The 22,190-nt window shown below is 37.2% G+C and overlaps 1 protein-coding gene across 1 annotated transcript in view; it reads right to left on the bottom strand.

Annotated features, from left to right (window-relative positions):
- Ccdc178 (coiled-coil domain containing 178) overlaps positions 1-22,190 on the bottom strand; it is a 378,492-nt gene that overhangs the window by 105,490 nt on the left and 250,812 nt on the right. Inside the window, exon 19 of the mRNA XM_052155657.1 lies at positions 12,586-12,735. Within this exon, the coding sequence (XP_052011617.1) occupies positions 12,586-12,735 (150 nt within the window). The remainder of the gene's footprint in view (positions 1-12,585; positions 12,736-22,190) is intronic.

Raw genomic sequence — 22,190 nt, 5'->3', positions numbered from 1 at the left:
TGGGAAGGCCCCATCCTAACTGTAGGGGCCACCATTCTTGGAGCTGGGGTCATAGGCTCAGTAAGATGAAGAAGACTGAGGACCAGCATCCATTGCTCCTGCTGCCTGACAGCAGACAGTGTGACCCCTTGCTGCCATGCTCCTGTCATGATGGGGTAGACTTCAAACAGGAGCTACCATAACCCAGGTCTTCATCAGGGGCCGCTGTCAGGCATTTTGCCATGGCAGTAAGGAACGCATCCTAGTTTAAAGGGAGAAAAAAGAGAATATTTCCATATATTTCATAGATTTTTAATGAAGCAGGTGAATACGAGTGATTTCAAATTGTGATAAAGCTGGTGATTCCATTTATAATTGTTGAGCATTTAGGATACAGCACATTTAGGGCTGTGTCTGGCCTGTCTGCCTGTCTGTAGTGGCCTGTATGTGTGACCACTCTACAGGACAATAGCTAACATTCGTTACTTTTAGTTATTTTCTCATATTTATTACAATGAACAGACATGAAACTAAAATATAAATCAATAAAGAGGGAGACCTGTACATGGAGGGAGATAAAAGAGAGTATTTTACAAAAGGGAGAGGAAAGAGATACTCAGGGGTTTGGAAGGAAATTTTGACCAAGAGTTCTATCAGAAGACAGCAGCAATGAGAGAAGAGTTTAAGATCCTCCTTGGGGAGGCCCGAGAGCATTTGTGGATTTATTTGGTTAATACAGTCACAAGATGCCAGATTTTGGTTTATAATTCTCATGTGAACCTATGGCTTACATCATATTTGTGCTATGACCATTTTAACAATATTAGTAATAACAGTTGCCATGAAGCCACGCTAACGCTCTGTGGGCTGTTTTTATTTCACTTTTGTTTTGCTTTCTGAGTTCCTGACACATTATTGCATCAGACATATGTAGGGTCAGTCCATGCTGGATGGTTATTAGAAACCATGATAACGAAAGTCATTACACTGCAGTTCAGTTTTGACAGTAAAATTTCAGCAACATTATCACAAATCCTCGTGCATTAGTGCAATGATCCTTACTGTAGTTTCATATTAGAGTCAGAAGACTGCTGTAGCACACTCCATACAAAGAGCCAGGCCAGCCAAATTCTTTGCTGCTTTTACAGATAACAGTTCTGCCCCCTTCCTGTGTACACCATCAAACATTTGCTTTGTTTTATTCTTCCCTAGTAACGTGATAATGTTATGTGTAACCTTTTAAAATTTTTCTTTGAAAGTCCACAAGAATTATGGGGTCCAGGATTGAAAGGAATGATCAAATGTCATTTTAAATCTGATATAATTAAAAATTCTGAATGCTCTACATTTAAACATTTTACTTATCTAAGTAAAGTTGTTTGCTAGTGACTGCCAGTCTACTGGTTATCATGTGTTTACTAACGAGGTTTCTTCTATTTAGTTATCTATCTGTCTGTCCATCTGTCTGTCTGTCTATCATTTATCTATTATCTATCTCTCTATCATCTACCTATTATCTATCATCTATCTATTGTCTATCAGCTATCTATCTATCTATCTATCTATCTATCTATCTATCTATCTATCTATCTATATCTATCTATCTATCTATCTATATCTCGCTCGATCAATCTATCTATTCATCTATCATCTAACAATCTATCATCTATCCATTACCTACCAACTATTATCTATTCATCTGCCTTTTTTCTTTCACCTTCCTATCAATCTATTGTCTACCTTCATTCAGTGTTTTTACTCTGAAGGGCTAGCATAAAATAGGTGAAATAACATGTTTCATATTCAAGAACACTCTGAAGGAAAGCTGTGACAGAAATCCTTCAGCTGGAAAAGAAAAATATTTCTAATATATCTGAACATAATATTTTATCAGACCTATCAGCACATTTAAATGGCAAGACTATACAATTTGATTGCTGGAATATCTTATAAGGCTAACTTATACACAATATACCTAAAAGGAACAGGAAAAACATCAACTAGTGCCTATATAGTGAGATTTAGATCCTCCCCAAAACAGGTAGCATTTTATTTAATGAGAGATTATTATACAGAATAACATAGACCATCAGTACCTAAATACCCCATTATTTATGTAAAATATATCTTTCTGGAAATTCTGAGTTAGGTTAAATCTTATTCAGTGGGATAAATAAAAGTTATTGTGGGGCTGTATTATTAGGGCTTCTGATTAGATAAAAATCTTAAAAAGATTGACCCCTGAATAGTCTGGTGTACTGAGTGCTGAAAATGCTTACATTTGAAAGAATACTTAAAAAGGCTGACATAATAAGTTGCCTGAAGATGAAGTTAGGTCTCCTGGCCAGAGGAGACAGAACATTGGCTAAATCTCTTGATAATCAAGTAGTTTACATCTAACAATAAATGTTTATGTCAACAGAACTAAACCATTGTTTTAAAGGCACTGGTGCTTTTCAATTTTTCAGTGCTTTGGGATTTCTCAAGTTTTTCCTTACATTAGGCAAACAAGTTTCTTCCCATAATGATTTTATTAACCTGGTGTGGATTATATAACATCTGTGGGTATAAAATGACATTGATAACAGTTTTGGTTCTCTGTCTCTGTGTCTCTCTGTCTACACACACACACACACACACACACACACACACACACACACGATGATGTTAGACTCTGCAGAAAGAATAACAGCCAGAAACAGCACATATGGACATTTGTTTTCCATGCTGTGATGTATTTTAGCCAATGTTTGTGACATACGGCTCCATAGTTTTGAGGAGAGATAATCACAACTGGAACTGTAAATGTGTCAGGTAAGAGTGAGTTGAAAATATACCTCACTGAAGAGGGAATCCAATGAACATTTTACTTATTAGGTGATAACTTTTAAATATTACACTTTAATTTTGTGTTGTGTGTGGAAGTGTGCACATGCACAAATGTGCACCAGGATGTGCAGTCAAAGGTCACAGGACAACTTGCAGGAATCAGTTCTGCCCATGAGACGAGGTGGGCTATTCTAAGCCATGTTTTTGTCAGTATGATGGCTTACTGACAATTCTTCTGAGTAATTCAATGACTAAACAAATGCTCTTTGTATTCTTCCCCCCAGAGTCCATTTCCACTGCTCTCAGGTAAAACCCGCCTGAAGAGCAATGCTTGTTCAACAGACAAACACCAGCACATTGCTACCCACAGTCTACTGGATCCAACCCTCAAATCTAAGTTATCACTGTGTCTTAAACAGACTTTATCTCTTATCTGTGCGTGTACTAAATAAGCCATTGAGGCCCTACACCTTCCAAGATGCCTTAAAATGTGGTATATTTAAACAATGGAGTACTATTCAGCCATTAGAAACAATGAATTCATGAAATTCTTAGACAAATGGATGGAGCTGGAGAACACCACACATACTAAGTGAGGTAACCCAGTCTCAAAAGATCAATCATGGTATGCACTCACTGATAAGTGGATATTAACCTAGAAACTTGAAATATCCAAGACATAATCCACATATTAAAAGAGGTCCAAAAAGAATGGAGGAGTGGCCCCTGGTTCTGGAAAGACTCAGTGCAACAGTATAGGGGAATACCAGAACAGGGAAGTGGGAAGGAGTAGATGAAGGAACAGGGGGAGGGAAGAGGGATTATGGGACTTGTGGGGAGTGGGGACCCAGAAAAGGGGAAATCATTTGAAATGTAAATAAGAAATACATCAAATAAAAAAACATGAATAAAAAATTATTTTGTAAGGGAAGGTAAATTACCTAAGGGTGCTTCTAATAAGATTAAAACTTATAATTATGAAGATAATGCTCAGACCTATGGAAGTTAAATCACTTTTAAAATAATACGTGAACCTCTGTCCTAAGAGTGGCCATTGAAAAGGGGTATCCAAATAGAATTGCAGTGAGAATTATTGATCAGTAACCTTTCATTTCAGCTGTACTCCACAGACACGTGACTTATGTGGCTTTTGTATGTATGGTTTATGATGAGGTGTACATAGCATTGTTATGCAATAGCAAAGAAGCTATTTTAAAGACTTGAAGGAGGCCAGATGGTACCCAGACTCGAGTTATAGCTCAGTCCATCTCCCTCTACATTGGTGACGTTATGAGAAATACAGCTTCACTTCTGTGTCTTACATAGAATATGATGACAGTGGTAACAGGAAAAAATCTATGATGGGGAACATTAAAAAGATAATGCTTACAAAATGTACAGCACATAGGTTTACTTTCTTATACACACACACACACATACACACACATGTGCGCGCGCGCGCACACACACACACACACATATGTATAAGTATTTGGAAAATGTCTCCCAGAAATACCCATTAAGTGCTAGCTTTTATTTTCTTCATTTACAAACACTAGAATTTTCTGTGTGAAGGGGTTAAACTTTATGAGTGTTTTCGGAAAGAATTAAACATATTTTAAAAACCAGTTCTGGAAGCAATCTTGTTGTCAGCCAGCAGACTGCACCACTATTTGCACAACAGCTTAACTCACCTTTCTCTGTGAGCTAAAGAATTTCAGATGCCACTAGAAACAAAGGCATAGTTTTCTGGACATAGTAATGCAGCTTTAAAGAGAAAATATGAAACTGTACTTGAAACCACCTAAGAAAGGTATGAAAATCCACAGATTCACATAGAAACAAAACCTGCTATTGTGATTTATTTTTCTTAATTTATTTATACGGTTAGCTTTAATTTTGACATCTGAGAAGTTTTATATTGGAGTTGATTCTATTGTTACCCATGAACGGGGCAAATAAAAATTTAGCATAATGTCTTTTGCCTCTTTCTGAGGTTTAAAGGGGAAAAGACCCATCTCTGAAATTTTGAAAAGCCCTGTGGTATGAGAAACATATCCAAATAAACAGACATAATGTCACCGCTGAGAGCAATGCTGCAGTGTTGTAACATGTAAAATGTCACTATGCAGAATTATGGTAAGGAAGGGAGCACTATTTATTAATTATGGTAAAGAAGGGAGCACTATTCTTAATTTGATTTACTCTTCCATCAGGCTTTGCTACGTTTGATCTACAAGCACAAAAAAGGTATAAAAATATGAAATCATTGTAGGGAAAACAATATCCCTTAAGAATCATAATTATTAAAATACAGTTGTTTATCATGACAAAAGCAATTCAGATTCAGGGTGAAAGAAATTCATCAGAAAAGAGAAAAGGGTTACAGAAAAGTCACAAGATTAACCATTGCTTTCCTGTAATCCAAACTAGGCTAAGTGGAGGACTGAAGCCCTGTACATAAGAAAGGCTGTGATACCAAAGAAATGGACTAAAATATTAAAGGGTTGTCTTCTTTCTGATGGCCAGCTTCCATCCTGTGAGTGGCGCATTAGACACTAATGACATACGATTTCTCACTGACAGATTAACAGCATCAATATGGCCTCTCTGTCCATCGCAGCAAATTGATCCTACATGACACTGACAAGGGCAGCCTGCACTTAATGACCTCCATTGCCGAAGGATGGGAATGAAAAATGGCTGAAAGTACAAATAAATCTTGAAAGTTTCCTGAAACAGGTGTTCTCAGAAGGATTCGTTTGAAGGATCACAAATGGAAGCCAGAGCCGAGCAGTGGTCGCTGCCTGCCTGTTCCAATCAAAGTCTGGCTGCTTGTGTCCTGTACCAAGAGCTGTTTTAACTCGATAAAAGTGATGAAGAGAATACGCTTTCTATGGAAAGAGTATGCTAGGTGTCTTAGCGGGGGTTTCGGCTGTTCTGATAAGACGGCATGAACAAAAGCAACAAGGGGAGAAAGGGTTCATTTTCTCTCAGAGTTAAGATCCATCTTTCAGGAAAGTCAGGGAAAGAACTCAAACAGGACAGGAACCTGGAGGCAGGAACTGAAAAATAGGCCATGGGTGAGCATTGCTTCCTGGGTTTACCCTGATGTCTTGCTCACACTCCTTTCGTATATTACCCAGGAATACCAGCACAGAGATGGCACTGCCTGAAGTGATCGTGATCTGGTCCTTCTCACAATCAATCAATCAAACAACATATATATATATATATATATATATATATATATATATATATATATGTTGTATATTACATATTACATTTATATATTATTTATTATATTACATTTACATATAATATATTACATATTATATGTAATATTACACACACACACACACACACATACACACACACACACACACACCCCACAGGTTTAACTCTATAGTTAAACCAAACTGGTAGAGACAGTTTTCAGTTGATGTTCCCTCTTCCAAAATGATTCTAGCTTGCATCAACTTGCATAAAGCTAGCTAACACACTAATGCTATCTCTATCACTTGTCACTGTTTAAATGATCATATATGTTCCCCTTGATTAAAGAAAGACAAACAACATGTTAACTATTGCTTTCTCCTTCCCAGAAACTAGAAACTCATCTAAGATACTAAGATGAAAAGTATCTAAGATACTTGGCCTAAATAGCAATACAAACATTCATGAAAAGATTGAAGAACTATCCATATGGAGAGATACTTTTAATCTTGAAGAATGTCTTGAGAACACTAAGATATAATCAGACTGCTGTGTATTCATATGCTTTCTAAACCCACTTATTTCTTTTTCTGCAACCTTCAATGACCATTTCAATACAAGTTTGTAAATGAGCACTCTTCTAAACAGCATCCATCTAAAGAGAATTCTTCTTCTAAAGAGCATCAAAGACTTTAACATGAAATCAGAAACACTGAATCTGATAGAAATGAAAGCAGGGATTTCACCTTATCTTATTGTCTCTTGTTTTGTGCTTTTTGCCTGCTGTCTTTTAGAGGCCTGCTCTTCTTGGAGGAGATATGAGAAAGGAAATAGATCTGGGAGAGAGGTAGGTGGGAGAAGTTTGCAGGAGTGAAGGGAGGGGAACCTGTGGTCAGGGAGCATTGCATGAGTGAAGAATCTATTTTCAATAAAAAAGAAACAAAAGAAGAAAATACAAGATTGGAAAAAAGTAAAAAAAAAATAATGATAACATGGCAAAACAAAACAAATAAACAAGAAACAAACCAAGAGCATGTGTGTTGGCATAGGAGTAGAGGTTGGTAGAAGCTTTTCTTGCTTTTTGTTTTCTTCTCTTTTACTCATGACTATCGGTGGTGAAAAGTCTTCATAAATAAACAATAAGTATATTTAATTGCAGATAAAAGAGCATCCTTCTAAAGAGGTACTTTAAACATTCTTCTAAAGATATCCTTCCAAAAGACACATTCCAAAGAAGCCCTACTAAAGAGCATTTTTCTAAAGAGGCCCTGCCTGAGAAGTTCTTTAAGCATCCTTCTAAAGAATATACTAATAAAGAGATCCTTCTAAAGACCATTAATCTACAGATGTCCTTCCAAAATGCCCTTCAACCTTCTTCTACTAAACATTTTTTAAAGAACATCATTCTAAAGAAAATCATTCCAAAGAGGATCCTGCTAAAGAGGTCTCTCTAAAGGGCATCCTTTATTTGTCTCAGGACACACAGAAACTATAACAGTCAACTGAGTGAATGGATGTATGAGAAATAAGAATATTTTTAGCAGCACATGGATGAATACAATAATTATAGCCCATAGCTTCTTTTTATTTTAAGAATAACTTATTGTGAGATTTCTCTTTTATTTTGTTTCTAATCTATTATCTTGTGAGGTAAATTTTAATTTATAAATAAAAAATTGAGATTCAAAAGAGTAAATAACTTATAAGGAATCCTTTCAATTCTGTCTGATGAAACTTTAACTCCAGCCCCTACCGTCTGCCTTCTCAAACATTGTGAAAGCAGAACTGGAGTTTTAAACTGCAGCTTATAGCACACCCATATGGGTAATGTCAATAGGAAGAAAGACTCATTAACTATGGTCCCTAAGCCTAGGTAAGTTGTTAAATAATTACCGATCCTTTAATTTTTGAAAACTGAATCCCAAGGCCAAAGGTTCAAAGGGAAACTATCATGTATTGTTTCTAAATGTCTGGGTAATATATACATAGTGATTATATTGTATTACTCTTATAATACAGCTTTCCTCCTTTTTAAATCTATCTTTCTTTTGATTCATGAATTTTAACTTTTCTTCATTTACCACAACAGAAGTGTTTACAAATAGAGGTAGAATTTCCTGCCTTATCAAGTAATGAGAAATAGTTAACTATAACTGCAAATGTCCAAAGTATCTTCACACTTAGTAAGAAGATAAAAACCCAAACATGGGAAACATATATATATATATCAAAAAGAAAGTTTAGTGACACATCATACAAAGTACAATTAGAATTAGGACTATAAGTACATAATACTATGTGTACATCTGCAAACTAAGTAAATAATTATGATTGATGATCATAATAATTAAATATAAATAAAGATTAGCAAGTGGATTAGGAAGTAAGAATTTTTGTGTTTTAAATATCTTCCAAAATTTAATTCCTAACATAAATATTACTTAGTTATGAAATATCACATTAAATGTGCAGTATTATATAAATACACAATAATACATTAAGAGAAGAAACCATATTATTTTTGTAGTAGAACGACTAGACTTCTATTTGAGACCCCAGGATGACTAAATTTTACTTTTGAAAGTCACACATATATAATTAATTTTTAAAATAAAAAGTCAATGCAAAAGATAGAAGATGGAATCATGCCTAGAAGCTACCATAGAAGATATTGGCACAATAGTCAAAGAACGTACAAAGTATAAAACGTTTTTAACCCAAAACAACCAGGAAATTCAGGACACAATGAAAAGATCAAACCTAGAATCACAGGAATAAAAGAGAATGAAGAATCCCAGTTCTGAGGGCCATAAAACATTCTCAACAGAGTCATAGAAGAAAACTTACCTAACCTAAAGAAATAAATGGCTATAAATGTACAAGAAGCCTACAGAACACCAAACAGATTGGACCAGAAAAGAAAACCCTCCTGTCACATAATCAAAACACCAAATGAAAGAATATTAAAGAACAAAGAAAGAATATCAAAACCTATAAGTGAAAGGGGCCAAGAAACATAAAGGCAGACCTATCAGAATTACACGAGACTTCTCAACAGAGAATCTAAAAGCCAGTTGATCCTGGACAGATATTATGTAGAGCAAAGAGAACACAACGTAGTCCAGGCTACTATACCCAGAAAAACTGTCAAGCACCATAGATGGAGAAACTAGGAAATTCCATGACAAAACCAATGTAAGCAATATTTTCTACTAATCCAGCCCGACAGAGAATACTAGAAGGGAAATTCCAAAATAGGAAGAGTAACTATAAGCCAAGAAAGTACACGAAATTCACCATCTCACAATGAACCCAAAGGAAGAGAATCACACACATATAACATCAACTCCAACAAGAAAAATAACGGGAACTAACAATCACTGTTTTTTAATAACTCTTTCAACTGCAATGGACTCAATTCCTCAACAAAAGACATAGGTTAACAGACTGGCTACATAAACAGGATCCAGCATTTTTAAGAAACACAGCTCAGTGACAAATATAGATACTACTTTAGAGTAAAAGACTGGAAAAAAACTTTCCAAGTAAGTAGTCTGAAGAAACAAGCTGGAATAGCCATTTGACTATCCAACCAAATAGAATTTCAACCAAAAGTTATCAAAGGAGATGGGATAGGACACTTGAAGCAATCCAAGTAAAATCAGAGACAAGACTGTCTACTTACTCCCTATCTATTCAGTATAATACTCAAGGATCTCGCTAGAGCAATTAGACAAGAATAGGAAATCAAGGTAATACAAATTAGAAATGAAAAAGTCAAGGTAACAGTATTTGCAGATGATATGATAATTTACATTAGTGATCACAAAAGTTCTACTAGAGAGCTGCTATAGGTAATAAATAAGTTCAGCAAAGGGGCTGGATATAAAATTATCTTAACCAAATCAATAGACTTTTTTATACAATGATAAATGGGTAGAGAAAGAAATTAGGGCAATAACACCCTTAACATAGTCACAAATAATATAAAATGTCTTGCTATAAATCTAGGCAAGTGAAAGATCTGTATGACAAGGACCTCAAGTCCAAAGAAACTGAAGAAGACCTCAGAACATGAAAAGATCTCCCATGCTCATGTATTGGTAGGATTAGCATAGTAAAAATGACCATCTTACCAAAAGCAATCTATAGATTCAATGCAATCCCCCATCAAAATTGCAACTCAATTCTTCAGACATGGAAAGAGCAATTCTGAACTTCATGTGGAAAAAACATGATAGTAAAAATAATTCTCAATAATAAAATCATTGCTGGGGGAATCACCATCCCTGACCTCAAGCTGAACTAGAGAGCAATAGTGATAAAAAGCCATCATGGTATTGGTTCAGAGACAGATAGATTGATTAATGGAATAGAACTGAAGACTCAGAAATAAACCCACACACCTATGAACACTTGATCTTTGACAAAGAAGCCAAAACCATACAGTAGAAAAGAGAAAGCATCTTCAATAAATGGTACTGAATGTCTGCTTGTAGAATTCAAATTGATTCATATTTATCACCTTGTACAAAGCTCAAGTCCAAGTGGATCAAGGACCTCAAAATAAAATCAGATATACCAAGTCTAACAGAAGAAAAATTGAGGAATAGCTTTGAATGCGTTGGCACAGGGGAAATTTTCCTGAACAGAACACCAATGGCTCAGGCTCTAAAATCAGTAATTGACAAATTGGTCCTCATGAAACTGAAAGGCTTCTTTTTAAGACAAAGGACACTGTTAATAGGACAAAATGGAAACCTACAGATTGGGAAAAGATCTTCACCAACTCTACATCCTATAGAGGGCTAATACCTAAAATGTACAAGAACTCAAGAAGTTAGACTCCAGAAAACCCAACTTAAAAATGGGGTACAGAGCTCAACAGAGAATTTTCAACAGAGAAATTTCGAAAGGCCTAGAAGCACCTAAAGAAATCTTTAACATCCTTAGTCATCAGGGAAATGCCAATCAAAACAACTATGGGATTCCACTTCACACCAATAAGAATGGCGAAGTTCAAACACTCAAGTCACAGCACATGATGGTAAGGATATAGAGAAAGAGGAACATTTCTCCATTGCTGGTGGGATTACAAATTGGTGCAACCACTCCGGAAATCAACGTGGCATTTTCTTGGAAAACTGGAAATAGTTCTGTCTGAAGATCCAGCTATACCACTCCTGGGCATATACCCAAGGGTTGTTCCACCATGCCACAAGGACACATGCTCCACTATGCTCATAGCAGCCTTATTTGTAAAAGCCAGAAGTTGGAAACAACCCAGATGTCCCTCATCTGAAGAATGGATACCAAAAATGTAGTTCATTTACACAATGGTATACTATTCAGCTATTTAAAACCAGGATGTCACGAGTTTTGTAGGTAAATAGACTCAAAAAATATCATCCTGAGTGAGGTAACTCAGATTCAAAATAACATGCATGGTGTGTACTCACTGATAAATGGACATTAGCTAAAATGTTCAGAATAACCAAGATACAACTCACAGACCTTATGAAGCTTAACAAGAAGGAAGGACCAAGTGAGGATAATTCATTCCTACTTAGAAGGGAGAACAAAATAATCATGGGAGGCAGAGGAATGGAGGGATCTGCATGGGAAAGGGGACGGGAAGAGGGAATGGGAGAGCGGGATCAGGTATGGGGTGTGAGACAGGAAAGAAACCCAGAGGGCCAGGAGAATGAATGGAAGTATGCAGCAGTGTGGGATGGGGTGAGGGGAAACTCTAGAGAGTCCCAGAGACCTGGGATATGAGATGCTCCCAGAACTCAACAGGGATGACATTAGCCAAAATGCCATACAGTGGGGAGATATAACTTGAAGAGAACACCTCTAGTAGATAGACATGGACTCCAGCTGAGGCATGGGGCTACCTACTGATCTTCAAAATTTTTGGCCCATAATTGTTTCTGTTTATAGTAAATGCAGGGACAAAAATGGAGCATAGATTGGAAGAAAGGCCATCCAGTGACTGGCACAACGTGGAATCAATCCCATGCACAGGCACTAAACCCTGACACTACTACTGATACCATGTTGTGTTTACAGACAGGAACCTAGCATGGCAGTCCCCTGAGGCTCTACCAGGAGTTGGTTGAGTCAGATGCAAATACTTGTAGCCAACTTTTAGACTGAGCTTGGGAATCCCTATGGAAGAGTTAGGGGAAGGATTGAAGGAGCTGAGGGGAATTGCAACCCCATAAGAAGAATAACATTATCAACTAACCAGGATCCCTCAGAGCTCCCAGAGACTAAGCCGCCAACCAAAGAGCATACATGGGCTGGTCTGTGGCCCCAGGTACATATGTAGCAGAGGACTGTCTTGTCTGGACTCAGTGGGAATCCTATAGAATCTTAATGCTCCAGGGAAGGAGGATGCTGGTGGGGGTAAGGTGGGAATGAGTGGGGAACACCCTCTCAGAGGCAAAGGAAGGGGAATGGGGTGAAGAACTCAGGGAGGAGGGACCAGGAGGGGGGAATATCTAGAATGTAAATAAATAACATAATTTAATAAAAAGGAAAATAAAAAGTCAATACCTTTTTCTTATCAGAAAGAGAAAAATTGAGTGATAGCAGTCTGTCATATCCATTGAAGTAAGCCTCTTTCTCCTTTAAGAAAACAAGCTGTGTGCTTTGATACTCTTTGGCTAAACGCAGGTTTTCTTCCAGTAAATCGTCTTGACGTTGCTAGAAAAAAGTATTAACATATATGTGCATTTGTATATTTACACACAGACATATGTATGTTTAAATCATTCAAATTTGTTTGAACATTTATATTTTTAAAATACTTAAAACTATACTAACACATAATGTATAAATAAACAAAATATTGAAAAACGTGTGCTTTGACACCAACATGCTCCTTGGCTATACTCATTTTAGATGCAGGGATTTGGCTTGCTTCATTTATTTGTTTGTTTTTGAACAGTGATATGTGATTTATCTGCGTGCACCTACTTTTGTCTGGCCCTTTTATGGATTTCTGTCAACCCAGATACCATTCTGCCTTAGAAAACACCACTCAACACCCCTGGAGCCTCCTTCCTGTTCCCGACACAATTCCTTTCCACATGTTCCTGTGCTCAAAAGATTTAAACACTTTTGTCTATAGGATTTGGGTGTTGACACCCAGAAAACATTCAAAGGGACAGAGGAGAGGGTTGGGATAACTCAGTTTGTGGTGTTTGCCATGCAATTGGGTGGACTATCTCATCTTCAGGACAATAGGGAGGAGTATCTCAACTTTAGGACAATTGGGAGGACTATCCCATTTCAGAAACCATCTTATAAACCATGCTTTGTGGTGAACAGTTACAATCTCAGCACTGAGGAGGCAGAGACAGGAGGATCTCAGGGCTTACAGTCTAGATGATGAGTCGGGCTCCCCTGACCCAGTGAGAGATCCCATTTCAAGAAACAAAAAATGGCTCCAGAGGAAGCACACCTGGGGTTGTGCTCTGGCTCTGCTCTTGCTCTATGGCATGGGCTTTTGCATATGCACACACACACACACACACACACACACACACTCACACATGCACACTCATACACACACACCACTCATATACAAACACACACACACATACACACTCTCTCACATACACACCACTCATATACAAACACATACACATACACACCACCCATATATAAACACATACACACACATACACATACACACACACATGCACACTCACACATACCACTCATATACAAACACACACATGCACACACACCACTCATATACCAACACACACGCATACATTCACAGATACACACACACATGCACCCACACACACACACACACACACACCATCCATACACACCACTAAATAAGTAAAATGTAATAAAATTATTAAGAGAAGTTTGCTCTCAGATGCTTCAGAAATCATAATTTATTAACAGACTTTAATACTTTCAAACATGTTAATCTAAATCATTCCTTTGGTGTGAATCTATTCTGAATTAACAACACTTGATCTAATATATGATTCACCTGGCTGAAAATGTTTTGAGACCCATAAAGAGATTAACCATGGTGATTAAACTACTAGATATAAAAATAACTAGTGTAAAGCAATTAAAGCATTCCTGTGTGAAAGGCTCTCTCCTATCAAACCTTTGGTTTTGCTGTTAGAAATCACACTTGGTATGAGAATCTGAACAGGAAAATGTAATTCAGCAGAAAATTGCCTGTACAAATATTTCTGTATTTATACACCTAAAGATTTATTAAGGCCAGCAGACATATTTCTCACGGAGTCCTGATCTCCCTATTGATCAGGAGTGATAAACACTGTCATAGATGCTCTTCAGGAAGCCAAAATGATGAACTGAGATCCATTGAACATGCCCTTGTCCTAATTCTGGTGTGATTATTCAAAATATTGGGACATTGCATCTTGTAAACCTACCTATGTTTACAATACAATTTATATTTCCTCAGGAGGACAAAGTTTGTGAATACTTTCATTTGGTGGAGTAACTTTTTAAATGATAGCTGTCATGCATTTTGATACCTAAACATTCATTGGGCTCTCTCAAGTTTGTTGGACTGAAAACGTGACAAATGTTTTCTATCTAACTAATATATCTAACTATCTAATATCTATATATAGATATTAGATATAATATAACTAATATCTAACTAACTAATATAATACTGCTGTGAAGATAAGATCACTTTGAGATTTTTGTTTGTTTGTTGGCTAGTCTGATTCACTGAATATGAAGTTCTACAATTTATTGTATGTGTGTACTTAGTTACATGCATGTGACTGCATGTTTGTGTACATCAGAGGACATCCTGGGGTGTGAAACTCTGTGGGTTCACACTGGCTTATAACATCAACTAATTCATTCATTCATTTTCTCATTCAGTCATTTATTCAAAACATTTTATTTAGTTACTCAGACTTGAATGTATATCACAAGAATTTTGTGGTACCTTGGGAAAATTTTTATTAACAAATTACACAAATACATAATTAGACTGCTATATTCTAGGTGCTTTATACTTTTTATTTACATATATATTAAATTTATTCAAAATAGTATATTTCAATAGTATACTTGTTATCTATTTGCTTCTTATTATTAAGAATGATTGAAATGATTAACATTGGGTGTGTGTCCTGATAAAGAGAAAATTAATGAATGCCTGCTAATACCTTTTGTAATTTAATAAGTAAACATTTAGTATATTATGATATGTTAATCTTTGATGATTGGGATATATGACAGTTTCTTCTCCTAGTATTATATTAGGAAATTAAATATACCAATGCGGAGCTGCATAGAAGCTACTTTGTAAGTTTCATGAGTCCTGGGACTAGTAAATTTTTCAGTCAAGAGGTGTTTCTCAGAATAGCTGATGTAAGTAGGTACATGATAAATAGATGGATGGACAAATGAAAGAATCCATAGGTGAAATATCAGTAGATTTTGAGTCAGATGGATGGGTGAATGACTTGATGGATGAATGGATATATGAATAAATGGATAGAAGATAAAGGAATGAATTAATGGAAGTATCAAATGAATGATTTGGTAGATGCATGTACCACTTAGACATTGCCTATATTTCCCATATTAGAACCACATATTTTGCCAATTCCTGTATGATAGTCCTTGTGATACTATAAGCTACTATAATGGTAAAAATTCACTTGTACTATTTTCCACTCTATATGAGTGAAACTCTTCAGTACAAGAGGATACTGTACAATAAGTTTTTTTTTCAGGATATGTGGATTGCCTGGCTTAGCTGCTGTTATTTGGAGCTTGGATTTTTCTAAATGGTTGAAGTTACATATAGCTTTTGTTGTTAGGAAAATTACATGCTAGGCCTGTAGTACTCAAAGTATTTCTACAGAAAAGCACTTTTTTTCTCCTCCACTCATAGAAATCCTGTAAAAAGAAGATGAATCAACACTCCAAATTATCTAAACAGACTTGTTTCATTTTTCATAGAGTTTTCCTTACTCTTTAAACTGTGGATTTGATATTGGACTTTGTCTTGATTTTTAGTTTATTTTCTTATTTCCTATTTTCATTTCTTTCCCATAGGTTAAGTGGGTATAGGGCATAGCAGTAGGAGAACTATGCACCTTCTGGACCAAAGTATGTATGGTGTTTCAGTCCTCCTGGTGATAGTTATACACAAAGCTGTATTAAACTGAACATGAGCATTGATTCATGAATTCCACACAATATACGTAAGAGTCCAGCAGTTACTTTAATGAGAAAATACCCTACCAGTGTGCTCAAAATTTATTCTAACCAGATATATAATACAACAATAAAATAAGAATTCAGATAGGATGAAGGAAACCTAGTGTAGCATCTAACCATTCTAGTGCCTACTAGAAAGATGATGCATCCTAACAAGGCTGTGTTTCCTGAATCTTCCCTCTGAGCAACCATCTGAGATGTTATTATTCTCACTTTACAGAAAAGGAGAAGTCAAAACAATGAAACGTTAGATACAAAAATTCATAGTTTTGGAAAATGGCCTCAACAACATTTTCAGTAAAACATGCTTTTAAAAAAATCTTTTCTCTGTACCCCATTTTTAATGGGGTTATTTGGCTCTCTGGAGTCTATCTTCTTGAGTTCTTTGTATGTCTTCGATATAAGCCCTCTGTCGGATGTAGGGATGGTAAAGATCTTTTCCCAATTTGTTGGTTGCTGTTTTGTCCTTTTGACAATGTCCTTTGTCTTACAGAAACTTTGAAGTTTTATGAGGTCGCATTTGTCAATTTGTGATCTTATAGCATAAGCTATTGGTGTTCTGTCCAGGAAAATTGCCCCTGTGCCCATGTCCTCAAGGGTCTTCCCCAGTTCCTTTTCTATTAGTTTCAGTGTGTCTGGTTTTATGTGGATGTCCTTGATCCACTTGGTCTTGAGCTTAGCACAAGGAGATAAGAATGGATCAATTTGCATTCTTTTGCATGCTGACCTCTAATTGAACCAGCACCATTTGTTGAGAAGCTATTTTTTTTTCCACTAGATGGTTATAGCTCCTTTGTCAAAGATCAAGTGACCATAGGGGTGTGGGTTTATTTCCGGGTTTTCAATTCTATTACATTGATCTACTTGCCTGCCACTGTACCGGTACAATGAAGTTTTTAACACAATTACTCTGTAGTACTGCTTGAGGTACTATTGAGAGCTAAACAAAGAATTTTTCACCTGAGGAATATTGAATGGTGGAGAAGCACCTAAAGAAATGTTCAACATCCTTAGCCATCAGGGAAATGCAAACCAAAACAACATTGAGATTTCACCTCATACCAGTCAGAATGGCTAAGATCAAAAACTTAGGAGAAAACAAGTGCTGTAGAGGATGTGGAAAAAGAGGAACACTCCTCCACTGGTGGTGGGGTTGCAAGCTGGTACAACCACTCTGGAAATCAGTCTGGCGGTTCCTCAGAAAACTGGGAATAATACTTCCAGAGGACTCCGCTATACCACTCCTGGGCATATACCCAGAGGATTCCCCAGCATGTAATAAGGATACATGCTCCATTATGTTCATAGCAGTGCTATTTATAATAGCCAGAAGCTGGAAAGAACCCAGATGTCCCTCAACAGAGGAATAGATATGTGGTATATATACTCAATGGAGTACTATTCAGCAATTAGAAACAATGAATTTGATCAGGACATACTGGCAGTAGATTACATACCCCAAGTGCAATGTACCACCATATAAACCCTTACAAATGTTGTGGTATTTCCTTCACAAAACCTAATGGCATCCAACAATGAAGACAAATCACCAAGCCTCCTTCTGCTCAGTCCACATTTGTCCTGTAATCTGACACACTCTTGCCATAGGTACAGTAGGCTACTGAGAGAAAGAGAACTTTGGCCCTTGAGAAGTCATGCTTCATTGTAATTTGCTATGAGCTTGTTGGGTATATATAATTCATGATCTTGTGGTATTTTATCTACAACATTATATAGCCTGTGCTTTGATTAGGAATGACATATTCACTGGCAAGTCCTAGATCATGAGCTTTCTAATCAGAAGACTGTAGAACTTGAGATAATGGTTGAATGCAGCAGTGAAATCATACCATAGAGGCCAATAAATGTCAAACCAGTGAAGACACCCACCCTGGAGAAAGCCTCAGTTCCAAAAAAAAAATACTTTAAAGATGAACTAGACATTATGGAGATGATAAAAGAAACACGTGACTCAAACTAGAAAATGGCTATGATTAAAACATTTGCATTGTAAGCATACATGTAGAAAACCTATGAGTTTGCTTTAAACTATGTTACGCCCTCATTGATGCTTAATATAGGTATTCAGATCTGGCTCTGGGCAGAGGAGCCAGGTTCTATCAGTATGTACTAACAGAGTTGTCATATCGTGACCCCCTTCTAATTCAAAATCTCATGTTCTGATGTAATTATTAATTATCTGCTGCTGTCTTTTCTGATATTTCCTGTTGATGTATCTATCATTTGATTCTTGGTTATTGAGTTTGTTTCTGACTGTTCCTTACTTCCCCCAGGCACTCAAATGGAAGCAACTGCTATGTGCACATAGACCATACATTTCCAATTTTAACCCCACATCTGAGAAAAATGGACTTCACTCAGAAAACACCAGAACACTGAACTTGTATCACTAGTATTTGTTGACAAATTTTACTCCCTCATGCTTACTAGATTTTCTCTTATCTATTTGTTCATTCATCTGCTTGTTCTACAAACCTTTACTAAGTTGATTCTACAGTCCCAGCTCTGTGGCTAATCTAGGGATTAAAAAAGATTATGGTATGATAGCACAGGGACTCCAGGGCTAGGATGAGAAGGGCAGAAGTGCAAAGCACTGTAGGTAATATATAGGGGACCTAGGATCAAAGTCACTCTGCCACATGGACTTTGAGCAAATTTGAGCAAATTTGAGAATCAAAGGGAATGTTTTCTTGGCCCCTTTAGGGTTTTTAGGATATTACTATATAACTTGTGATTTGGATTCACATAGATAAGTTACATGTTCTGCAGTCTATTGGCTTTAAGGTACAGATGGCACAAGCAATGAAAGACACCCACGTAACCCCTTCCACATGCCACCCCACTAGTGTTATAACTCAGGTTCAGTTGCAAGCACTGAACTTTTAAGAGTTGTGGCCCCGCAGAAGCCAAGGCACTATATAGTCTGATCTAGTTTTGATATAGACAGTTTCCTCAAGACCATGTTTTGAAGACTTTGTCTCCAGTAGGTGGAGCTAGTTGAGGCCTAGGTAGAGGAAGCAGATCATAGGGGCATGGGTTTCCTAGATGTGTTGTATCCCAGACATTTATTGCTGTCTTCTGGCTGATATGAGGCAAGTACCTTTCCTCCTCTATGTATTGCCACCACGGTGTTCTGCCTCACTGCCATCCAGAAACAATAGAAATGGGCTAAATATGGATGGAAACTTCTGAGTCACAAATAGTCTTTCATTCTTAAAACTATTTCTCTTTTGGTGGTTGTCAGAGCAAGAGAAAGGTGACCAACCACCATCAATTATGTACCACCTAATCTGCATCTGCATGGTTCTCCAAACCTCTTGGTACTAGGTTGATGGTTTACATACAGGAAAACTCTGTGTAAATGGGGTTTGGGGGTTTGGAAGTTCATATGTGAGCATTTGGGTGCATATGCATGTGTTCATAAGTGCGTACGTGGATGTGAACAACAACTTCAGAGATGTTTCTTAGACATCATCTACGTCTGTGTCTTTTAGTTCTCTCTGGTGTGGGGCTCACCAAGTAAGGTATATGGGTGGCATGGAAGCCCCACGGGACCTTCCTGTCTCTTCCTCTCTAGAACTCGGATTACAGTAACACCTACTTTTAAAAATGTGGGTTCTGGGGATTGAACTCAGGTCTTTTTTTTTTTTTAATTTTTTTATTCGATATATTTTTATTTACATTTCAAATGATTTCCCCTTTTCTAGACCCCCTACTCCCCGAAAGTCCCATAAGCCCCCTTCCCTCCCCTGTCTTCCCACCCACCCCTTCCCACTTCCCCATTCTGGTTTTGTCCTATACTGCTTCACTGAGTCTTTCCAGAACAAGGGGCCACTCCTCCGTTCTTCTTGTACTTCATTTGATGTGTGGATTATGTTTTGGGTATTCCAGTTTTCTAGGTTAATATCCACTTATTAGTGAGTGCATACCATGATTGATCTTTTGAGACTGGGTTACCTCACTTAGTATGATGTTCTCCAGCTCCATCCATTTGCCTAAGAATTTCATGAATTCATTGTTTCTAATGGCTGAATAGTACTCCATTGTGTAGATATACCACATTTTTTGCATCCACTCTTCTGTTGAGGGATACCTGGGTTCTTTCCAGCTTCTGGCAATTATAAATAGGGCTGCTATGAACATAGTGGAACATGTATCCTTATTACATGCTGGGGAATCTTCTGGGTATATGCCCAGGAGTAGTATAGCAGGATCTTCTGGAAGTGAGGTGCCCAGTTTTCGGAGGAACCGCCAGACTGATTTCCAGAGTGGTTGTACCTATTTTCAACCCCACCAGCAGTGGAGGAATGTTCCTCTTTCTCCACATCCTTGCCAACATCTGCTGTCTACTGAATTTTTAATCTTAGCCATTCTGACTGGTGTAAGGTAAAATCTCAGGGTTGTTTTGATTTGCATTTCCCTAATGGCTAATGAAGTTGAGCATTTTTTAAGATGCTTCTCCGCCATCCGAAGTTCTTCAGGTGAAAATTCTTTGTTTAACTCTGTACTCCATTTTTTTAATAGGGTTATTTGGTTTTCTGGAGTCTAACTTCTTGAGTTCTTTATATATACTGGATATTAGCCCTCTATCTGATGTAGGGTTGGTGAAGATCTTTTCTTCATGACCCCCTTCACAATAGCCACAAACAGTATAAAGTACCTTGGGGTGACTCTTACCAAACATGTGAAAGATCTGTATGACAAGAACTTCAAGACTATGAGGAAGGAAATGGAAGAAGACCTCAAAAAAATGGAAAAACCTCCCATGCTCATGGATTGGCAGGATTAATATAGTTAAAATGGCCATTTTGCCAAAAGCAATACACAGATTCAACACAATACCCATCAAAATCCCAACTCAATTCTTCACAGAGTTAGAAAGAGCAATCCTAAAATTCATCTGGAATAACAAAAAACCCAGGATAGCTAAAACTATTCTCAACAATGAACTCAGGTCTTTATGCTTGTGAGGCAAGCCTTTTATTGACTGAGCCATCACTCTAGTCTTTTAGTTGTCATTTTAATGTCATTGAAGTAAACATAATGACTAAGACTGATTTCACAGGATGTGCAGATATAGGCTTCTGAGTAAATGAGTCTGAGGACTGGGTCTCTAGCTCCCTATGAATACTTATCTCAGGAGTGCTCTTTTTGATGCTCATGTATTAGGCTATAGCCACAGTACTCTGGATATGCTCAACCTTACAAATGCACATGCACAGGGAACACAAATGTTCAAAATATATGCCAATTCTCTGACATTACATCAGAGATGGGCTGTACAGACTTTATTAGATGCATCACCTACTGTGTGCACAGAGGCATTATTGCATAGCTACCCCCTTAAAATCTATATACCAATTACTACAGAAAGCAAGAGTTCTCCCCCGTGTTCCAGAGGAGCAAGCCTGTAAGAGTGATATGTGTCGATACCCAGAAGCCTCAGAGGAGTAAATAACTGTTTTAACTCTCCCAGGACCAGCTTCCTTGTCTGTGCTGCCATGGTAACCGGTCTCTTGTCCAACTTGAGTTCTGCGATAATTAGTCTTAAAAGAACATTCTTGATTTGTAAGTGAACAAATCAGCCCTCTGCATCAAAGTTGTTGTATGCCTCAAAGTCTGCACATGATGTTTTTTTACAAAATGCTCTATACTGATTCATTAATTAATAATTCAGCAAACATTTAGTGAGCAAATTATAGGTTCAGAACCTAATGGAGACACTGCTGGGTGAAGCTTGTATTAAGAGCCGGTCAGGCAGACCTTGCCCTGTCAGACTTCAAGGTCAGGGTTTCTGTAACTATGCTACTCTACTACTCAAAGGAACACTTCACCCCAGTTCCCCCACTAGGTTATGATGTAGATGACTTCCAGTTTTGATTTAATAA

Source organism: Apodemus sylvaticus, chromosome 13, assembly GCF_947179515.1.
Source record: "Apodemus sylvaticus chromosome 13, mApoSyl1.1, whole genome shotgun sequence".
In the NCBI taxonomy this organism is placed as follows: Eukaryota; Metazoa; Chordata; class Mammalia; order Rodentia; family Muridae; genus Apodemus; species Apodemus sylvaticus.
The sequence above is the reverse complement of the archived record's forward strand: the minus strand, read 5'-3'. Positions and strand labels throughout refer to the sequence as shown.